This window comes from Barbus barbus (genome assembly GCF_936440315.1).
Source record: "Barbus barbus genome assembly, chromosome: 27".
NCBI lineage: Eukaryota > Metazoa > Chordata > Actinopteri > Cypriniformes > Cyprinidae > Barbus > Barbus barbus.
In genome coordinates, this window is record NC_136755.1 from 12,711,254 (window position 1) to 12,733,490 (window position 22,237).

The 22,237-nt window shown below is 40.0% G+C and overlaps 1 protein-coding gene across 13 annotated transcripts in view; it reads right to left on the reverse strand.

Moving 5' to 3' along the window:
* Positions 1-987: 987 nt before the first annotated feature.
* Positions 988-22,237, reverse strand: part of LOC306847412 (microtubule-actin cross-linking factor 1-like) — a 164,661-nt gene continuing 143,411 nt past the window's right edge. For 6 of the 13 annotated variants that reach the window (XM_079381347.1, XM_079381345.1, XM_079381348.1 and 3 more), the window contains 31 exons: positions 22,004-22,207; positions 20,877-21,102; positions 20,572-20,798; positions 19,933-20,055; positions 19,734-19,835; positions 19,544-19,645; positions 19,290-19,463; positions 18,772-18,927; positions 18,489-18,686; positions 18,222-18,350; positions 17,516-17,698; positions 17,231-17,386; positions 16,904-17,110; positions 16,698-16,817; positions 16,437-16,606; positions 16,183-16,342; positions 14,810-15,004; positions 14,445-14,717; positions 14,148-14,336; positions 13,933-14,044; positions 13,334-13,485; positions 13,038-13,200; positions 12,799-12,953; positions 12,645-12,719; positions 11,903-11,920; positions 10,686-10,803; positions 10,212-10,274; positions 7,506-7,717; positions 4,713-4,826; positions 4,181-4,286; positions 1,108-2,757 (listed from right to left, as the gene is read on the reverse strand). In XM_079381347.1, coding sequence (XP_079237473.1) covers positions 2,519-2,757; positions 4,181-4,286; positions 4,713-4,826; positions 7,506-7,717; positions 10,212-10,274; positions 10,686-10,803; positions 11,903-11,920; positions 12,645-12,719; positions 12,799-12,953; positions 13,038-13,200; positions 13,334-13,485; positions 13,933-14,044; positions 14,148-14,336; positions 14,445-14,717; positions 14,810-15,004; positions 16,183-16,342; positions 16,437-16,606; positions 16,698-16,817; positions 16,904-17,110; positions 17,231-17,386; positions 17,516-17,698; positions 18,222-18,350; positions 18,489-18,686; positions 18,772-18,927; positions 19,290-19,463; positions 19,544-19,645; positions 19,734-19,835; positions 19,933-20,055; positions 20,572-20,798; positions 20,877-21,102; positions 22,004-22,207 — 4,821 coding nt within the window. In that variant the 3' untranslated portion in view covers positions 1,108-2,518. Of the gene's footprint in view, positions 2,758-4,180; positions 4,287-4,712; positions 4,827-7,505; positions 7,718-10,211; positions 10,275-10,685; positions 10,804-11,902; positions 11,921-12,644; positions 12,720-12,798; positions 12,954-13,037; positions 13,201-13,333; positions 13,486-13,932; positions 14,045-14,147; positions 14,337-14,444; positions 14,718-14,809; positions 15,005-16,182; positions 16,343-16,436; positions 16,607-16,697; positions 16,818-16,903; positions 17,111-17,230; positions 17,387-17,515; positions 17,699-18,221; positions 18,351-18,488; positions 18,687-18,771; positions 18,928-19,289; positions 19,464-19,543; positions 19,646-19,733; positions 19,836-19,932; positions 20,056-20,571; positions 20,799-20,876; positions 21,103-22,003; positions 22,208-22,237 lie in introns of all 13 variants that reach the window. The other 7 variants (XM_079381353.1, XM_079381351.1, XM_079381349.1 and 4 more) reach the window with 7 other exon arrangements.

Below are 22,237 nucleotides of genomic sequence, written 5' to 3' on the forward strand. Positions count from 1 at the left end.
TTAATGCGGGTGGACTTCAACTTGAAAAATAGTATTGACTTCTTGAAATATAATACCTTCTGATGTTAATTCATGTTTTCTTCGTGTTGTAACTTTTAAGTAAACATAAACAGATGTTCGGTTCACGTGCTGCTTGAACTGAGGTGCTACAGCATCTGTCTCGACACATTAAAGAGCCATAAAAGGGTATTGTTTGAATTTCTTAAAAAAAAAAATTTTGAAAGCAAGACTTTGTTTCATACCTAAAGTAACCTGCTCTGCCTTGTCTGTTGGCGTGTTGTCAGTTTCCTCTTTGCTCCATGATGTGAGAACAGGATGTGTGTCAAGAGAGCAGCATTGCTTGTCGGACATAGCAACAGTAACTAAGGGGGGAGGGGGGGGGGGGGTGTTTGCGAATGTGCAATTAATATATATTATGAATTAATCATATATAAAATAAGAATATTCAAAATATATACATTTTAAAATTTTAACTAAAATCTTGTTGAAATTTGAAATAAAAAAGTGCCATTGACATGTTTCATTTGTCAAAATATATAAAGTGAGACTTACTGGTTTGTTTTAATAGGAAAAACAGACCTTTGATAAAACTGCAAAACGTGAGTGTTTATGTGTATTGAACTCAGTTGATTATAAAAATGAAATGACACCGTAGGACTGCGAGATGCCATGAGAGCTCAGCAGTGGTGTGGATGGTGTTTGATGGGAAAGGATGTGAGTGGCTTTAAATATTTGTATATAAACAGACACACAGCTGCAGAATGTAGATGATGGAACACCAACCTTCCCAAACCCCATCCGCTGCATTTGACCACCAAACATACACAGAGTACAGTACAAACACACACAACTTACGTGTGACCAACACACAAGGCACAAACAAAGGTGCTTCTATTCACTAGTGGGCCATTTCTGAACACCCAAACGACTGTGTAAATCTTCTATAAAAGCACAGTGTTCAAATCTCTGCACACACCAAAACCTCGTCCCTTTTTGAAGATTTAATGGGGTGTGTCATTATCTCTACTTCTTGTAATTACTGTGCAATTTCCTGTTAACTGTGGCATCCCTGCATGCACACACACACGCCACTCGACAAAACAAAAACCAGACTGTTTTACTGCAAGCATTGTTTAAATACAAAAGAGAACAAAAAGGATTTATAAATCATAACTTTACTTTTACACAATTGCACCCCTGTTTCTCTCAGTCATGTCAAAAGAGTAACAATCAAAAGGTGGATCCTTTCACAGGCCTCACCTCCCTCCCAATGACACAATAAATAAATAAAAATCACCTTTCTTCAGGTATTCATATACTTCAGCTTGTCAAAGACAAGATTCAAAGCGCCATTTTTAACAGGGGCTACATGAGCCGCCCCCATCATTCATTATTTAGGGTGCTTCCGTCACAAAAGAACAAGTAGGAAGCCACTTTTGACGTCATCTAAAGTGTGTAGTCACCGGCAAAAAGGCCACCATTGGAATCAGTAAGCTTCCTGGTCAGTTACAACATCAGTCGGAGAAATTCATTACGTCAGGAGCGGATGTACAAAAAAACGAAACCAAGAGTGATTCCGGTTGTGTTAATACTAGTCATTCTTAAGAGTTGATATGATACTGCAATCACAAATAAATACAGCTCTTTACTCTAGAAAAGAAACAAAATGTCAGGATTATAAATTAACCATGAAACAAACATTCACAATTGTAATCATTTTTGCATACTGTGGAAAAGCTCTGTAACATGATGTCTGTAACAAAAGGACACAACTAGACTGCGTGGACACACAGCAAAGAAGACTGTTGGTGCACACGTGTGCTATAGGAGTTCCTTTAAAAGGATCACGTGTGACGTGAAGGATCTAGTCTTCAAGAATCTTCACGCCGTGGGAAGGCTAGAGATATGTATCCTCCTCCACTTCCTCTCACTATTACTGCGTTAATTTACCATGACAGGAACTACCACACATACATACACACAAACATACATGAGTCCAAAAAGTCCCAAGTGTCCAGGAGGAAAACGTCTCGGTTTTTAATTGATTTCCTCTTGTTTGCGGTGGCACAGACACTCAGGCGAGACTGATCTGCAAACACTTGAAAAGGGTGGGTTTGTCCAACCAAAGTGACAACCATGCATGAGGTTTGGAGAGTGACGGGCGGTTGCATATTCATAGTGAAGAATACTGAAAACCCCTGGTGCAGAACTGACGTCCCTCCCGAGTGTCTGTGTAGATATGTCTGCTCACACAGGATGTTCTCCATCGCACATTCAAGAAAACGCAATGTGAGTCAAATTAAGGACATGATGTAGAACACAAATAAGGCAGCATTATGGTAGGTATTGATCTGGGTGGTGTAGCAGTGTGCGGCTGTGCTGGACGCTGGAGAGGTTAGGTCTGGTCCTGTTTCGTCTGAGCTGGCCGTTTGAGAGAGGAAGGTGTTAGTGTTCTCCTCCTGCTGGTTAAATTACAACCACCTCAGAGTCAGTCACTTGGACTGATAGGGTGGAGGCTTCATTTCTTACTCGCTGGTGTTTTGGGGCTGGGGGCCTTCTTGGAGATGGTGGGGATTTTGGAGGGTTTGGCCCCAGGCCGGCGAGGGGTGTCTGAGGTATCGGAGCAAGCCGAGCGTGTCTCCATGAGCTCAGACGTGTCTGAAGCGTCGCTGCCTCTTCGGCTGCTGGCTCGGCTTCCAGCATGACTCCCTGCTCGACTGGCTGGGCCACTCGTCGAGGACGGAGTGCGTTTGGTGTCTGATGAAGGAAGAAGTAAGATGTAGTTTAAGAGTACGGTACTATAGCAAATCAGGGTGTAGCCAGATCAAAACACCACCACAATCTGAAATTTAATATTTGCAGAGTTGGGAATAGCAACACTACTACAGTATCGAACCCATTACTGACCAGTAATTGGCTAGTTCATCCAACATGTAGAAGTGGAATGTGGCATTTTTTGTGCCCTGTGCTTTAGAGCAGAGCAGGTTTATTAATATTAGAAAATATGCTTGTTTAACAAACAGCAACAAAAACTATTAACCAATTTGTTCAAGTTCCTGTCCTAAAGGTTTTCGTTTTCTCTTTCTTTCTTTCTTTCTCTTTCATTCTTTCAGTTTGCTGCAGGAATGCATCCTAAAACCCGGACATATCCGGTTCCATCGCCCTAATGGGTCAATGGGTTTTCTGAATGGGTTTTTGTTTAGGTCTGTGGTTAACACAAGCTGAAGATATTTATTCTATGACATAAAATACATCAGTAAAACCCCATTTTTGTTGTTAACAAGTGACTAAATGGGACTACAGAGGTTGTCGTGGACATTATTCGTCATTAACCAGAACAGGAAAACACATCTACTCACTAGTCCACTTTTATAGCCTCATTTTGTTTAAAATCATGCTCTTGCAAACTATTACAACTCAAATTTTCCAACATGTAGATCTTAAAGATTGAAAGAGTGGTGGTACTGATGAAGAGACACACACCAACAAATAACTGTTAATGGTGAGGACATTGAAGTTGTAAATGAATATAAATATCTAGGGACAATCATTGATGTAAAACTGACATGGGATGTAAATACAGCAGCTGTTTATAAGAAAGGGTTACAACGATTGTATTTCATGCGTAAGCTTGTTGATGTTTGTTTGTATTTGTTAATTGTTGTTGTTGACCACTGAAGAGTTACCACAGATACAAAAAGAATTTCTGAAAGGAAAATAAACTAAACTAAACTGTCATGCCACCGTGTTGTAGTTCATTCATAGCCCACCTTTAGCTTTTTACTTCTGCCGATTGTATTTAGGATTCAAAATTCATAAGTTATTTTTGAAGATTATCTTGAATGTGTAATAATCATAAACGTATTGCTTGCAACACTAAAATATATTGCCCTCTTAAATAGCTTCAATATAGCACTTTTTGTTATTAGCTTGTAGTGTAAGCTAACACTTTTCCAAAAGAGTCTGTTTGTACTTTCAATTACACTTACGTTCATGTTTATTTGTATAGTGCTTTTCACAATACATACCGTTTTATAGCTACTTTACAGAAAACGCTTGCTACATTTTCAGTGTACTTTGTGATGTTATAATTTCAGTGTAGCTTTCCCAACATTGGAGATTATATTAATCACATCAGTTTAAAAAGTCTGACTGAGTGAAGCAGTTCAGGGTTTCGTACCGGAGCGTCCAGGTTTAGCAGCGGTTGGTGTTCCACCGTTCTCACCAGTTAAGGAGCCACGGCTGGAATGAAAAGTTGGTCTTTTCAGTTTAGATGTGGAGCCTCCCTATAAAAGCAAAGAGAGAAAGTTTATTACAAATAGACATATTTCCCTGTGTAGCTACAGATAATAAGACTAATGGGTAAATCTGGTAAAATGCAGCTAAAAGTAACTGGAATTTGTTTTCTGGAAAAAATCCAGCTACTTTTAATGTTCTACCAGATGCTCTACCATGACCTGGATGAATAAAAACTGTCATAAGAAGGTTTAACAGAATAATTCCTTGATGAACATGAAATTAACTGTTTCTCATACCAGCTACATCTGTCTGTTCTCACACTGGAGACTAAGCTGCATAAGGTAACGGTCTACACTCTTTAGCAACATATAAGGAGTCATCTACCTCATGTCCTTCCCATTTGTTGAGATCAGGCCACACTTAAAGCTTTTATTGTTAGTGTGCTAGGGCACTGGGAGGGGGCAGTGTGTTACCTCATGCCCAGGGGTCTGGCTGTGCTCTGGGCAGGACTGGCACTTGGTTGGTGTTGGAGTTTTACTGTGTGCCAGCCAGGGTTTGGCATAGCCACGAGATTGGGATTGGGAGGACTGGGAAATTGCGGTAGCAGATAGGACGAGGAAAAGTGGAGTAGCAAAAAGCAGTGGGAAGAAGCCAGGATAATCGGAAAAAGAGTAAAGTGGAGGGAGGCGATGCAGCATGGCAGAGCGTAGTGTTTTTGTAGGTGGAGATGAGCACAAATAGGGAGGAAGGGTGGAGGAAGGCACATTTTCCAAGCAAGGGAGGGGAGAGGGACAAAAGACAAAGAACAAATAAAAATCTCACAGATGACAATATGATTTTGACATGCAGAGACCAAAACCACAATGTAAACAAACACCACAATCAGGGACAGAGAAACCATCCACCAAAAAGGAGGCATCACACTGCTGATTTCAAGACACCTTAAGGATTAGTGACAAGATTTGTATGTCGGCCCTGCAGTAATTGGACAAAAAAAAAAAAAAAAACTATAATTTTATATTTTATATATATTATATACACAATCACACTACCATGCAAAAATATGGGGGTCTCTTAAGATTTTTTTTTTTTTATGTTTTGAAATAAAGTTTCTTATGCACGCCAAGGCTGCATTTATTTGACGAAAAGTGTAGTAAAAACAGTAATATTGTGAAATATTATTACAATTTGAAATAACTGTTTTCTATTTGAATATATTTTAAAATGTAATTTAATCCTGTACTGGGAAGGCTGATTTGGTGCTCAAGAAACATTTCTTACTTTATAATAGAAACAGTTGTGCTGCTTAATATTTTGGTGGAAACTGCTATTTTTTCACTACTTTTTCTAATCGAAAGTTCAAAAGAACAGCATTTATTTGAAACAGAAATCTTTTTTTAACATTCTACATGATATGAATCTTTGATCAATTTAATGTATCCTTACTAAATAATAAAAAAAGTAGTGTGTGCATTTAAAAAAAAAAATCCAAAAAGATTGGCACCGTCCTAAACCAGTATTAAAAACTGTGTTCATATTTAATATAGGACTTAATGCATTAAATGCCAGCAAACTTATAAAAACTTCTGGAAATATTTTCTTAGATACATCTTTTTAATGTTTAAATTTAGATGAAAACATAAAATACTCATGAAACATATAGGTGTAGGCAAAGACCATGATGAACATTCAAATATGAAGTATATGATGTTATGCGTTATGTGACAAAGGACATTTATTACCAAAGCTTTTGCAAGAGAAACTACCCTTATGCTCAACTGTAAAGAGTCTGCTATTTTGTACTGCATATATATGTGCAAAGACCTCTTATGCATCAAAATCTTCAGCGCAGTAGTAATTATAAGATTGTATCTCTCGTTTTTGTAAAATGCAAAACATCATTACCAATTCTGCAAATAGTGTCTATACAAATGCTTGTAAAAAAGCACAACTGTATAGATAAATTGATTAAATGTACACTAGAGCAGTATTTCTCAACTGGTGGATCGCCCAAAACCCAAAAGTGACCCAAAAGTGGGTCGCGAGACTGTTCTGAGTGGGTCACGGAACGTACGGCCAAGGAAACGACATCAACAACAAATAACATAATTCTAAATGTTTTTCTGATGCGAGACTTATTTTAAAAACGTGCATGAAAGCCGTTGACACTTCTGTCAGATGCAGTTTAAAAGAGTGCCTGAGAAAAACGTGCTGTCCCGATTCAGCATGCGGTCAGATGAGATGTTGATAGGCTTTAATCTCAAGTGTCATTATTCTATTGTTATTTCGTAACTTATGAAATAAAAAGTCTCTCACCTCAGAAAAACTAACTATCCTGTCCTGCCAGATGTTATATCCCAGATAGCACACGTACGTCTGCAAGATGTCTGTTAAAGATCTCTTGATCTGGAAAGCATCTGCTGTCTACAAACGTCTGACAGATGTCTTTAAGATGTCAGTTTTACATACATTCTAAATCATAAACATCTTAAAAGACATCTATTTGACATCTAATAGGAAACGTCCTATAGACGTATTGCAGATGAGCAAACACCCTAAAAAAATACGTCTTGCAGATGTAAATGCAGACGTCAAATAGATGTCTCCGAGATGTATGTGTGCTATCAGGGATCGCGCTCGTATCACACAATGCGGCAGTGCCCTGCAAATCACTTCGCTTAGGTGCAGAAACTACGAGCATGCAACGCATGAAATAAAAGTACAGTACCGATAAATCACATAACTGGTACTGCGTGTTAACTGGGAAGGATTTGCATGAAGGTAAGATATTCATTCTAATCAGGAGCAGTTTCCATGTTTCATTAACAGTTCATGTTAATATTGTATATTCACCATGGTAACGGTTGTTTCCATAACCCAAAAATACCTAAATTATTTTCATATATATATATATATATATAAAAAATAAGTCTCTCATGCTCACCAAGGCTGCATTTATTTGATCAAAATTACAAAACAATATTGTGAAATATTATTACAGTTTAAAATACCTGTATAAATGTAATTTATTCCTGTGTTGGCAAAGCTAAAATATTTACTGTTACTTTTGATCAAATAAATGCATCCTTGCTAAATAAAAGTATTATCGTCTTCCAAAATCTTACTGACCCCCAAACTTTTGATACAACATGGAAACTGTTTGAGACTGATAACCTTCAAATTTTTCATGAGGATATTAGTGTAAGCATGTTTCCACAGCAAATACGGGTTATATCCTTTATGGAGTGTAATATGGTGACACTCACCCTTGAGGAGGCTGTAGGCGTTGCGGGTGCGGAGGGTAGAGAGGCGCAGCTGTGGGCGCTGTGCGATGCGGATGAAGATGAACGGGTGGGCGAAGCCGTGCGCGATGAAGGCTTGGATCGCCGACCCCGGGACCGGAAGGCCGCCAGACCCTGCGTAGCTCCCTCTGGAAGAATGAACTTTTCTCGAAGCTCCAGGTTGGTACGTCCACGAGCTGCAGAAGATGAAAGGAGGAGCAATGAGATCAGCTGTTTGGCCGTAAGGGACGATGATCAGGCGGAGAGCAGTGTGAGTGGAGAGAGTCAGCACTTCCTCCGGCAAACTGCTTTGACTCGATGCAGACAGAGGGATCGTTTACCCATTTTAAAAGCGGTCAGTGCACGTGGTGGACACGATGCAGGGGGTTAACAGTGAAGTGAGTCAGAGCAAGCATCTTCAAAACAAGAACTCACTGAAAAACAAAAAAGCACAGCTTCCCTCAGCCCACCACGTAAAAATGTGCACACGCATCAACAGCGTCGAAAGACACCTGAGGGTCATGCCTGATAATGCTTTTAGCAAACACAGAAAACCAACGCAAGCCTCAACGGAGCATACGCAATAACAGATACCCAATGCAGCAGCCCTTGCACAACACACAGCCAGCTGAGTGAGAGAATGGGAGAGAAAGAAAGAAAGGAAGAAAGAGAGAGAGAGAGAGAGAGAGAGAGAGAGAGAGAGAGAGAGGAAGGGCTGTGCACAATGGCAGCAGTAGCTGTGGTCAGAAGTTCTCTGTTATGCCCTCAAGACATCAGTGTTGGGGAGTAACTAACTAAAAGCACAGACAATTCAGTTACAGTTTTCAGCAGTGTTACAGTAGGACATAGCATGTAGCCTTACTGGTGGGCAAAATGCAACAAACGCTCACTTAAACTGGAAAGTGGGATTCGTTTTAGACAATCGTTTGAATAATTTTTTGTGCAAAGTCCCCACGTAACATTTTATGTCTACTGTGTAGCAAAATATTTAATTAAATGCTGCTGTTAATCAATGTTTTCAACCAAGTTATATAAATGTAGAGTGTTTCTAGCATTGTTGTTATTAACTGACGCTAAAGAGAACATTTTATTTTATTGTTGACTGAAATAAAGCTATATATACACATTAAATATTAGATGAAAACATTAACGTTACATTAATAGCACGCTTAAGTACTAAAATAAAATATGTTTACTGTACTGAAGATAAAAAAATTAATAAATAAAAAAACAAATGACAAGCACATTATTAAATGTATAATTTTTGTAGCAAATTGTTACATTAAGTTATATTATTATAACAATTTAAGTACCAAGTAAGTTCTATCTTTCTTTAAATAAAATAAATGCCAATTGCTTTGACATTTTCATAAACTATTTGAGGTCAATGCATTTATTTATCCACATATTGCTTCCTTAAATAGGTTCAGTGCATTATGTTACTGTTTTGTTATTAGTGTGTAGCGTGGCTAATTAATTTTCCAAAAGTGTAGCTTTACTGTAGTTGAACTACTTTAAATTATAAGTAGATTTTAGCTTGGCAAGCTACAGTTTCAAAGTAGCTTCCCCAACACTGCATGACACTCACTTTTCCATCAAACCCAGTCAGAGCAGGGCAGTTGATAACTGGCGCACCATATAATTTCCTCCCCACAAACCAGGTGGGGCCTGTAATTCATTTCTCCATGAGTAATTGCTCTTTAAGAGTTGCTTCAAACAATATTAGGAACCCCAAGCCTGGCCACACCCTGGTCCTGGATGCTTTTTCACTTGCAATATTCATCCAGGACACACATGAAAGGAATCGAGTCCAGGCCTGGCCAAGCCTGGTTTGAATGGTTAGCATGATGCTAGCTGACACATAGACCTCACACACTCACACACCCCACATGTAATAAAAGACAGCAGGGATGGGATGGACCAGAAGCTGGGCAAAAAGGTTTAGAGGCTCAGAATGAAATAGACAGACAGATGCCGTTAAACAGGAAAAGAGGTGAGAAAGGAAAGAAGATGAGGTACCTCTGCAGCAGAAATAGCCAGGAGTGACCGTCACTGAGAGACACAAGAGACAACGTGAAAACATGCATTCACACCATCCCACAGAAAGAGTCACATACACACACTCATGTTCTGTTGAAAGGGATAGTTCACCCAAAAACTAAAACCTTTACTCACCTTCACCAATTCGTTCCAAACATGTATTAATGAGAAATGTAGCAATGTCAATCACCTCAAATTGAATGACATTAAATCTAGCGTTCATCATATACTTGCATTGTATAGAAAAGAGCAGCTTAAACATTCTTCAAAATATCTTCTTTTATGTTCCACAAAAGAAAAAAAGAGTCATACATGTTTAGAACCACATTTTCTATTTTAATTTTTGGGTGATCTTTTCTCTTAAGAGCTCTTGTTGGGCAACAAACACCATTTTTGGAATATAAATATGCAGTATAAGTATCTCAAATCAATATGTAGGAAGTGATGTAAACGACTGAGCCAGAATTCTAAAAGCGCAATTGATCCATTACGAGCTCCAGGCGTGAGGGTCAGGGCCGATTAGATCAGGGTCACGGTCAGCAAAGCACAGCAAAGCAACAAAGAACCAAACGAGGTGTGAGTGAAACAGAGGAAAACCAAACGAGTGAAAAATAAGAATATCTGAACGAGAAGGAGAGAGAAAAACCCAACCTATACGAGATGATATGGAGCTGCTGGAGTCAGAACGGAGGATTTTAAGTCTTGGATGTTGCACTGGGGAGAGAGAAAGAGAGATAGGGGACGGGGCAGAGAAAGAGGGAGGGAGAGACCTAAGGAACATGCACCATGCACTACAATTGTTCAAAATAAAAAAAGGACAATGACAGGGAGAAAGAGAGAAAGGGCCAAATGTGTAGGCCATGCATATAAAAACAACCACCGTGGGAAAGAGGTCAGGAGGTAATAGGTAAATAATGGAAGATGAGATGAGATTGAACTCGGATAGTACTGAAAAGATGAGAATATTTATAGAAAAGAATGAAGTGAAAGATGATGAGATAAATGATAAAAGTATTGTGTGGAAATATGAATAATGCTGTGTCTGTCAGTGTTGAGCACTTCCTGGAATCTTCTTTTTCATGTCCCTAAAGAGCAAGTTTCCTCCAGCGCTTATGTCAGACTTACCTCGACAAGGGTCGTTCTTCACCAGGAATTCATCCAGCGCCATCCACCCTCCTCCAACCCGGACCATGACGGTACTGCGCAGGATTCGTACAAGACGCAGCTGCTGCGAGTCTCCGAACTGAGGAAAGGCAGAGGAAAGATGAGGAAGAGTGGAGAGGAACAAATGTGGATATGAGAGGGAAGAGGATAGACAGAGAGATAAAGGATGATCTTTTATTTTCAATGTCTTTTAAAGGGACAGTCCACCCAAATATTACAGTTCTGCTCATGTTGTTCCAAACCTGTATGTTGTAATTTTTAGTGCGAAAAACAGAAGGAAAACTTTTCTATAAAATGATTTGCATGAAGATTCTTTAAAATGTTTCCTTTTATATTCCACAAAAAAAATAAATAAATATAATAATAATAATAATAATAATACTGAAGTTTGGAATGACATGGTCAAGCAAATAAAAAAGTGAACTACAATGGGTGAACTATTCCTTTAAGATCATATTCAAATTAGTTAATTATACTAAATATATTATGAAGCGCCAGGCAAATCAAAGAAAATCACACTGCGACATGCAGCAAACCACATATTTTTTCAATCTACATGAAAGCTCGCCCAGTTCAAATCCCATCTCTACAATAAACACCACACCACAGCAATTCTCTGGAATTTTTCCCTGAACATTTGTCCTTTTTTTACTTCAAAGAATTGCTTTGGTTGAAGGTTTATTTTCTCTAAGTCAAGAAATCAGCCATTGGATAGTTTTCCTCCACCAAAAGCCAAAAAACCCTAAAATCATAACAAAAAGGCCTGTAAATCTGAAACATTTCCTGATCATGATAAATCATTTTCAATAAAAAACAAGCACATCTCAACCACAACACAAGCTGAACCTTTGAAATCTGCCTCTGGATTTGGAAGGTGTATATAAATGCATTTAATATTTTGGCAATAGTACTGCAATTTTTGTCTCCCAGACAGGAAATGCCCACTGAGAAAGCAGGAAGGGACTAAAGAAATCCACATTTCAGACAGCAGCCAAGAATGTGGGCTTTCCACAGGGAATTCTTAGCTAGTCCATGCAGAAAGTGTCCCGTACTGATTTAGATCTGGCTCTCGGAAAACCCCCAGAATAAAAGACCAGCTTCTACAGTGTGAGCTCATGGGAACTGTACAGAGGCAACAGATTTCAGAGGACATGCCACAAACACACTGCTCACTTTACCTGATTCCCAAGGAAGAACTATAAAAAGTCCGGTGCACATGGAGGAGGAATAAAACAAGAGGAAAGAAAAGAAAAAAAAAAGAGTGAAATAACAGATACAGACATAAACACATTAACCTTTTATGCTGACATAATGATTCACTTCCTTCACTATTCCTAAAGATAGCATACAATGGAGAAAATGTCCATGGGGAGTGTGGTGATTTGTTGCAATATGCAGGGTAGAGTGCTTGTGAATGGTTGCTTGAAAACAAACCCAATGAGGACACAGAAGGTGTAGTAGCAAAGAGACAGACAAAGACATACAAACATCAGGATGTGGAGTTAGCATTGTGGATCTGTAGCCTGTGCAATGCAACAAGTTAGTAAACAGTCTTGTCAAAGATCATTAACCAATGATGTTGAGGTATGAAAGACCACTCAGTGATCTTGACTGAAGCAGCCACGTCTCATGGGTTGATCGTTAGTTGGGTGTGAAGTATTATGGTGGTATTGCGCACACACACAAAACTGCCAAGGCACCTTTATTTAAAAAAGACCAAGTCATACTGATGTAACTGAAAGAGTGTGATGCTGGTTAGAGTCGTAATATTACAATGGCAAGCTCAGGGATGATCTGAATGAGGTGGTGTGGTGATAAAGCAGCTCATTTATATACTTTTATAAATGTCATATTAAATGCATTGAAACTTCTAGACTTGAATTCATTCTTGAGTACTACTATTGGGCTCCAGATTCTCACCCTGTACTTGTTCTCTCCAATCTGCTCCACCTGAAACCTCTTGGCACACTTGCACTGGGCCACTTGTCTGGTGACCTGGGATAAAAGAATTTGGATTTCATTAAACATGAAAAGTACATTATCATGCCAAATCTACAAAATTAATTGTCCATACCTCATCCTCGATCTTATCAGCATCTGTCGTGGGTCTGTAAGCATCTTTGTTGGGGTGCAAAGCAGCCACAAATTCATAATAGTCGATGTAGCCATCGCAATCACGGTCAAAGATATCAGCAACAGCTGTCATCTCCAGCTTGCTGGTAGGGAACTCTGCAAACAAAATGCATAGTTAAAGTGGCATTTAAAAAAGGTGCATGAAAACTAAGATCAGCAGGCAAGTCCATGAGGCCGTACTTGATGCCAAGATGCCATCGATGAACTCCTGGCGGGTGATCTTTCCATCCTGGTCCTTGTCGATGCGTCGGAAGAAGTCCATGACTCGAGATTTCTTGTGGTTCATCCAGCGCATGTATTTCTTCCTCCACACATCAAAGTCAAAGTTGGCAAATTCTTTAAGCTGAGGGTGGAGAAAGGTCATTATTACTTTTACTGTTCAGATTTCATGAGTTTGATATCACTACTACTACTAGTACACAAAGAGCACATTTAAGAGTTAAAAAAAAAAAAAAGTATAGTAATAGATGCAATACCTCTTCTAGTCTGTCGAGAGCATCATTCAGCTTGCGCTGGCGATCGAGGGCGAGCAGCCACACTTGTTGCCAGCGGGAGCAGAGCTGTGTGAGGCGAGGGTTACCACTGGTTACCTGTACTGAGTGCTGCTGTTGTTGCTGCTGGTGCTTTCCTGTAAGGAGAGCACAGAAAACTGTGTTCAGAATTGCATACTACTAAATTCTGAGATATATTAGTATGCATACTATGCACAGCATACACATTTATTGTACATATGGAATACATTGACTGCATACACAATGCACTGTGCTTGACCTTCAATTTCTATTTTTCATCCTTTAAAATTGCTTAATCTTTCACAACCTATTTTTAAAACAATAGGCTACCAACAGTTTATACTGCACAGTATTAAGGTGTGCGTGCAGTTTAATCTATACCAACGCTCAAAAGTTGCAATAATTGTAATAATATTTCACAACATTTTACTGTATTCAGCGCAAGTTACTTCTTTTTAAAAACATTTAAAAAAAATATTGCAACAACCCCAAAATTTTGAACAGTAGCGTATGTAAAGGTTTTGTGTTGCAGTATGTGTGTAGATGAGGATAAAGTCTCTTACGGGCCCCTCTCCTGTCTGAAAGGCTGCTGGGATGTTCTGCTGGTTTCCTCTTGTATGTCTTTGTCACTTTGTCAACATCAGGTTGTTTTCGGGTCATTTCTTCCATAAAAACCTGATGGAAGACAACAAAACCAATGAGAAACCTCTCAGTACTAAACAATGCAATTAGGATAAAAGACTGAGTGACCGTTGATGAATGGAGTTGTCCCGCTCACCTGATGCTCTGTGATTAGTGTCTTTAGTTGAGGGATGTCCTGGGGGAGTGGTTCAGTATCACGCTGCACCAGTGTGGTCTCGGCCCACTGTAGCCATGACAGCAGCTCCTCCAGTAGTGTAGCATTGTTGAGCAATTCAGTCAGAGCCGTCTCCAAGCGCTGCTCGTGCTGTTTGGTCCACGTCAGCACCTGTAGAGCAAACATTATTATGTTACTTTTGTATTAAATACACATTTCAGACCTATTATAGCAAGCGGGAGACATTTTTCTAACTTTTGGCCTAGACAGGCTTCATACCTCCTCAAAGCGAGCTCTGATGATGGTGATCCAGTGTTTGATGGTTGTGATGCAGTCTGGGTGGCACACAGCTAGGATGGCTTCACCCATGCCAGCAGCTTTATTCACATCCACTCTCTTTTCCTCCACCGTCTGCATGAAATCCCGGTGCGTGTGAAGTAGTGCCTGCAGAGTCTCCACTTCCTCTGGCAGGACGCCCCGGAAACGCAATGTTTGCTCCGCCTCTGAAAGCCACTCCAGCAACATCTGAACAGCTGTGCGGAACTCTTCTGCCTGCAGAAAAAGAGAGAGAAAATAGATAGTCAGAAGAAAATATTAACATTACTCTTGGTTTCATTCAAATTCTAAAAAACAGTCAGACGTACCTGTTTGAGAGCCTGTTGGAGCCGGGTCTGTTTGGAAACGGACAGGGCACAGACTGTTTCCCAGCGGTTGCTAAGCTCCTGCAGTTGAACTTTGACCCAGGCGGTGTCGTCCCGGCCTGTCTCCATCAGCTCTCGGGCAGACCGCTTCAGAGCCTGCACACTACTGGTCCTTTTTCCCAGCTCTTTCTGGAAGACCTGAGGAACAATAAATAAAGCACAACCACTTAAATCTCTGTCCTACTTAGAAATGTCCTTCCCAGTAAAATTCAAGCCTCACTAAGTGCGTTTCCCTTACAGATTATTTGCGCAAACATTTGCAATATTTTATATATGTTTATATTTTATAAAAAAAAAAAATTTTCCTCTCGCGATAAGTCATGGCGACAGATGTTGGTAGGTTTATGTATATCGCAGCCACTTCACTAGCCATTATTTTTCATCAAAGGAGACGTATGCGTATCTTCAGAAAAGAAGCGCGGAGAGCCGCTTCTGAAACATGCTGTGGCATGGCCGGTATAAACACAAGCATTGACTAGAGTGGCTGTGGTGGAGCCGTAATGTGCCGCAGATGTATGCAGTGTAAATAAGGGTTTATCCAAGCATTAATGGCAAGGAAAGCCCCTTATACTTGAGAGTGGCCATGAATGTGGTGTTTCTTTCAGGTTATAGTATATTAAAGAGACTGATCATGTGACTTTTACGTAGATGACCTGGTGACCTCTAAATGCGAAAAAAAAAAAAAAAAAAAAAAACTTTCTATTGCAGTTTTGCGAAATATTCCTTTTTCAAATAGCCTGAAAAACCACCTCGCCTGAACGTAAAAACGTTTTTTGCGCTATATGAGTTTTTGAGAAATTGACGTGTCTCCATTGGGTGCATTTTCAATTCGCAATTTCAATTTGCACAATTTGAAGGGTAATGGAAATGCAGCTACTGTGTCTATAATGACACAATCTGGTAAAAAAATATATATATATATTAGGTTGTAAATTGCGGAGGGGATTGCAGTAACGAGAGAAATCACTCAACTATGTCAACAAATATATGTATTTTCAAAGTTTCAAGAAATTGTGCTTGATTGTTATAAATCAAAATTAAAAATGTATATTAGCTTTCCTGATGGTATTGACATTTTCAGACAGCTGCGGTAACAAATTAAATGTATTAAATGTGACTGTTAATAATCAGAAATGTGAAAAAGTATAAGCTTGACATTTTCAGACTGTTCTTGTTATTGATTAAAATGAGTAAAATCTTTATAAATTAATGCTCACAGAGTCACAGACACTATAGACCTTGTTATTAATGAGTCTTCAGATTTCATGTTTGAAATCTTTGAAAGCAACATTTCCTGAGAATCACCCCACTAGTACCTTATGGGAATCCATTAGGTTGGAAACAAGATCCAGATCTCCATGGACCGGCTGGTCCTCTGCAAGCTGAGGTTCCACACGATATAGCCAGTCAACAAGTGCCTGGAGAGCCTCAGCAAACTGACCTGAGAACAAGAGAGCTTCCTCCAACTTGTGTTGCCTGAGGAGAAAAACATTCCAAATTATTTTATTTTCTTCATTTCAACATTCAATCATTACCCAACTGGGTGAAGTCATATGGCAGGATTTCTCACCTCTCCACGCTCTTTCCACAAACTGTGTCCCATTTGTCACGGACCTCGCCCAGCAAGTGGTCCAGTTTTTGTGTATCCGCGGGCAGTGTGGCCTTATCTCTCATGGCCTTCCCAGAGCGCACTGTGGTGTCATACACTGGCTGCTTAGAGCCAAGAGACTTCTGGAACTCCTGCAGTACAGTGATTAACAGATAGAGGGCATAAGAAACATGTCTAAAAAAAATTAACTTCCCATAGCATTTTAATGCATGCATTCTGTACCTTATGTTTGGCCAGCTGGATTTTAATCTTGTCAGGCTCATTAGAGATTTCTAGCTCAGAGTCCAGGCTGCTCTCTGCTTCCTCCAACCAGTCTGTCAGTTTCCTCCAGGCTTCATGAAACTAAATAAGAGAAGACTGCCAACTTCAGACACAGAGAAAGGCATGATCAGAGCCACATAGACAGAGTGAGATAAACCAAAATATACCTGTTTGGCTCTCTTGCGGGCCTCATCCAGGTGGCGTCCTCGGTCTAGTGATCTCTGCACCAGTTTGTCCCAGCGGGCCTGTACACTAAGCAGCAGGTTCTTGATGAGAACCACATCCTGTTTGAGACTGGCAAACCGCAACTGAGAGCCAGCTTTCTCTAGAGCCAGAACCTGTTCTCTGTGAGTGTTCACCTCATTCACAAACACCTGAAACACACAGGAATAAAGACAAGGACTTAAGTTTCTCAAAAGTAGTAAATTCTATCAAAACTTTTAACAAAAGCAAAAAATGTGTAGTACTTAAGCAAGCCACATTTTCTGACAAACCTTGTGCTCATCTATCTGGAATAGGACGGTGTCGAGAATGAGGCTGGGTGGCTGAGCCATGTTGAGAGTCTGCTCTGCCTGTGTCAGCCAGTTTATGGTGTCCTGCAGGGAGGTCTGGAATCCTGTCGCCAATGAGACAGCTTCCTCCAGTTTGCCCTGTGGAAAGAGATGGACACAGAGGCAGAGGTATCTTAGGATTGGAAGGCAGAATAAGATACTTCATTCATCTGTTCATTAATTACCAAGTCTGTTATATAAACATGAATGTAAGGCCATAAATCTCACCCTTCTGTCATCCATTTTGGCATTGAGACTGGCCCACTTGTTCTGTAGCATGGCCAGGTTCTGTTGGGTCTGGGTGGTACCAGGTCCAGCATCCTCACCGCCTCTGGCCAGCAGAATGGACTCTCCCTTATCTAGTAGCCGATGGTACTGCTCACTCCTCTGGGTCAATTGAGCCTGGAGCTCCTATAAACAGGACAGACCAGGATAAGTTGATAATCAAAAAGTGGTGCTATTATTAACCAAAACTACTAAATTTGTTTTTGTTAACTGAAATAAAGCTGAAATATAACTAACTTATTAAACTTATTGAATATCAGAAATGCTGGCAACTAACTGAAATAAAAATGTAAGTAAATTACTAAAGCCAATAATTTAAAGCTAAATAGACTTATTAAGAAACAAAACTAATAAAAATGACAAAAGCACAAAATGTCTAAAACTAAAATCTAATTCAAAATATAAAAAAAAATCACTAAAATAACACTGTCAACAAATAAAAATATAATGCAATTAGGCATTTCCTAATAGAATGCAAAGGCAACGTATTCCTGACTATGTTCTTCATTTAATGCCATTTCTAGTCATTTACAAAGAATTCTAAATAAATAAATAAACAAATAAAGTAAAATAAACACTCTAATAATAATATATTTGAGAGTGGTTTGATATCTAATGAGTGGACTAGAGGTGAACTCATTTTGTGTACCATGTGTTGCTGCAGCTGCTCTCTGGCGGTCTCAGGCAGGCCACCTGTGGGTTTGGCAGCAGACAGCTGACTCTCTGTGCGTCTGAGCCACTGCAGAAACTCCTCCAACTCTCCATGGAAACCCTCCGCCTGACACAGAAACCATGCAGGGGAAAGACAATGAGCTAATTGATCCGACACCTGTACTACAATATTAAAGAGAACCATTCTCGCTGCACAGCAACAGGCTCTCTGTATAATGATGCAGTGGCAATATCTAGAGAGCACCTGTTGCAGGGCAGCTTCCAAAAGCTTCTGCCTCTCGTCAGTCTTCAGCAGAAGGTTTTTCCAGCTGCGGTTGAGCTCATCCAGCTGGTCTCTCAGGTGGTTGATTTCGTCTCCAGGACTGGACTCCAGCAGTTCAGAGCCTGCGCTGTTCACCGTCTCCACTGTAGCCCGATGGGACAGCACGTCATTTCTTAAAACCTACAAAGACAGCTTGATTAAACGAAACTGCCTTAAAAAGGAAATAAAAAGTAGAGTACATAAAAATGCCCCAAACATTCCGTACATGATGCTTAGCCAGCTCAATTTCGATGGCCTTTGGGTCAGAGCTAATGGGTCGCTGGGTGTCCAGTGTGGCGTGAGTGTGACTGAGCCACGACTGCAGCTCAGAGAGAGCATGCTGGAACTGACCTAGAGCCAACAGCGCACCCTCCAGTTTGTGCTGTGGGAGAGAAGAAAGACAAAATGCAATCAAGAGTAAGAGCATTTCCTGTCTGCCCTCTAAAATGCAGATGAATTGAACTTACATTTCTTTGAAATTAGTTTTCATACTACATTTTACAGTTCTAGTTTTACAATACCCAATATTCAATAATGATAGTAATATAAAAATAATGCTAATAGCAATAATAATTCATAATTCATTAGCCTAATGGTAGGTTGTTTTAAGGAGCACTTGGATCATTGAACTCTCATCAGTGTGTTTATTTGCATTTTAGTCATCTAAATTATGTGTTTTATAAGTAATTGTTTTCGTAAATGCAAAAGGAGACTGAGATAATAAACTGGTCTGTATTTCCTCACCTGTCTGATTGTGATTTTGTCCACCAGGTTGTCCCATAGGTGGCGTAGCTCAGTGAGAGGCTCTTGAATCATGTCTCTGTCTGTTTGGTCGCTCACTTTTCTGAGTAGCAGATCTCCTTGGTGGGAAAGCTTCTCCATGTCAATTTGCTGCTGGTAAACTTCCACTTTATATTGCTGTCATGTAAAAATACAAAGGGTCAATCTTTTTCTCAACGTGTTTTTTGAGATGAGAGTAGATAAGGTCTGATTCAAACCTTGAGCTCCTCGATCTGTTGTTTAACGGTGCTGAGGTCTGTCCCTACAGCTGGCATGTCACACAATTTGATCACTGCGTTGTCCAAGTAGTCAAACATGCCCTGAGGATATATAAAAGGATAATTGTGAACATACAGTTGGCTTGATCAATCAGGGCAGATTTTGAGGTACCAATAGAGTTATAGACACCTGAAGAGCATCCTGGTACTGCACAGAGGCAGTCATGGCCTCTTCCAGTCTCTCCATTCTCTCTCTCCACGTGCGGTTCAAGCCTTCCCAGGCTGCATTCATCTAAGCAAAACAAAATAAAAAACATGGAGATATTTTGTTTAAATGTGAGCGAAACAGGGCGTTCTCTACATTGCTTATTACTGCTCTACCCTCTTACCTCATCAATGGTCTTCTTGACCTCTGGTTTCTCAGTCTCTCCGCAGGCAAAGATGAGGTCAGCTCCAAGTGTTCGTACGATCTCCAGTTCTTCCCTCAGCCCATCTGTCTCTGCCTTAATGGCCTGAGTGTGAGATAAAATCATCATGACTACATTCTCGAGATCAATATCTTGACACAAGATTATGTAGTTTGATCTAATCTAAAACCCCATTAAGGAGTGTTTTATTAAAATGTACATGACTATTCATACATAGGCTATTCACAGTTTTTCTTTTTTTTTTAACAGAAAATGAACATTGAGCTTACATTTTGTTATTTCAGAAGTAAAATTTTAAGCTTACATCTTTTGATTTAAGAAATTACATTTTGCTCAGTTCCAAGATTTTTTTCTTCAATTATAAAGGGGGAAATATGTTATTATATAATTATTTATTGTATTACATTATACAAGAAATATCGTTCAGTTTATTTGCTGATGCCCTCTAGTGGTTGAGAACCGCTGATCTATACAGAGCTTCTTTAAGACATCCTACATCCTAGACTAGTCAGTTTTGTAAATATGTAGTTTTTGTACATCTCCACTGAAAATTTGAAAAACAAAAAGAAATCATATGTTGCTAGTGATTTTTGGACTGACCTCTGCTGCCTCTATTTGTTGTTTTATAAGTGAAGGATCCACCCCTGGGTCCTCCAGATCTTTCACAATGTCCTGAGAGTCACGGAGTGTGCTCAGCAGAGCGGCCATGTCAGCCCAGAATTTTCCGGCGAGATCTAGAACATCCTGAAGCTTTCCTTCTCTCTCCTCTGCCCTCTGCCTGATCTCATCCCACAGAGAGCGCAGCCGTAACAGTCGTGAACGCACCGCTGAGGATGGGAACAGATTACAGATTTACCAAAACACATAAGATAAAGCATTTCATACAACCATAAAGTGTCATTTACCCTGGGCGGCAGGATCGTCGTGTGGGGCGCGACCGATGAGCTCTTCTCCTCGGGCACACAGGGCACTGAAAGATGGAAGGAGTTTGTCCAGTTCTAGTCCTGTTGCCCGGTGCTCCGCAAGTTGCTCCCGGATCTTCTCCACCTCAGCCGCCACTGGAGGCGGCTGCCGCAAGCGTTGGACTGCACCTTCCAGAGTTTCCAATAGAGGGTCCATCTTATCATGGAACTTAATGGAGAGAAAGAAGACAACAATTAGATAAAATACAGCACACAAAAGTAACTGCAGAAGGACCAGGCATAAGGAGGAGGGAAGATTTATCCTAGACAGATGCTAAGTGGTAGAGGAAGTTGGTGCTTCTGCTAAATACCTTAATGTAAATGATTAAGAAATTAAAATGTACTTTACCCATCTTCTTGTACTAACAAAACTATAGGTCAACTGAAGTAAGCTAAAACCAGTTTCAACATATAAATAATAAAACATAACAGATTAAAGAATTCTTGATATTCAGTCCAATTCAGATGTTATATCAGTGGTTAAATCAGTGGGTGATGACGCTCTTACCTCAACCAGCTGAGGGAGTTGCAGAGAGCAGTGATGATGGAGGGATGGACACACACAGCAAATCCACAAACATGAGTGATGGGTGGACGGATGGACCAAATGGACATGGGAGGTAGAGGTGTAGGGAATAGGCAAGGGGACAGTTGCAACAAGCAGGAATGGGGGAAGTTTAGGGAATACAGGATATGGAGAGGAGAGGAGAAGAGGGGTGGGACAGATGGAGTCACAGTAAAGTAGAGTTTGAAGGGATGGAGGTGGAGAAACAGTGCAATGCGTTAATTCAACAGCATGCAACAGGCCAGCAGGAAGAATTAATAACAAACATTAAGCCAAAATGCACCTGATGATGTCAGATGTCAGTGATGTTATTTAAAAAAAAAAAAGCCTTCGTCCGAAACAATGAGTAAATAAAGGTGATGTGTGTCATTAAAATAGCTTGAATATACAAAATGAGTTGATAGTGTGCTGTATAATGCTGAACTGTGGGCTGTAACAACCTTTAAATAAATCACAAGCTGGGCAGCAGTCCAATATAAGCATGCTAACATTTTGCAGCAAATACCTGGACAGACTGTGACACTGCTTCATCCAGTGCTGTGGCTCGACCTTTGACCTCCTCTTTGATGCTAAGGTAACGTCTATCTGCTTCATTATAACGTTGTCTCACTGTTGCCCCTTCCTGGGCACTCAGTTCTGCCAGCTGTGGGCCGATCTTTAGCAGTTTATCTATGTGAGGCTTATGCTCAGAGATAGACTCTCTCAGAAGCTAGGAAGGAAGACAAACATATCATAAATA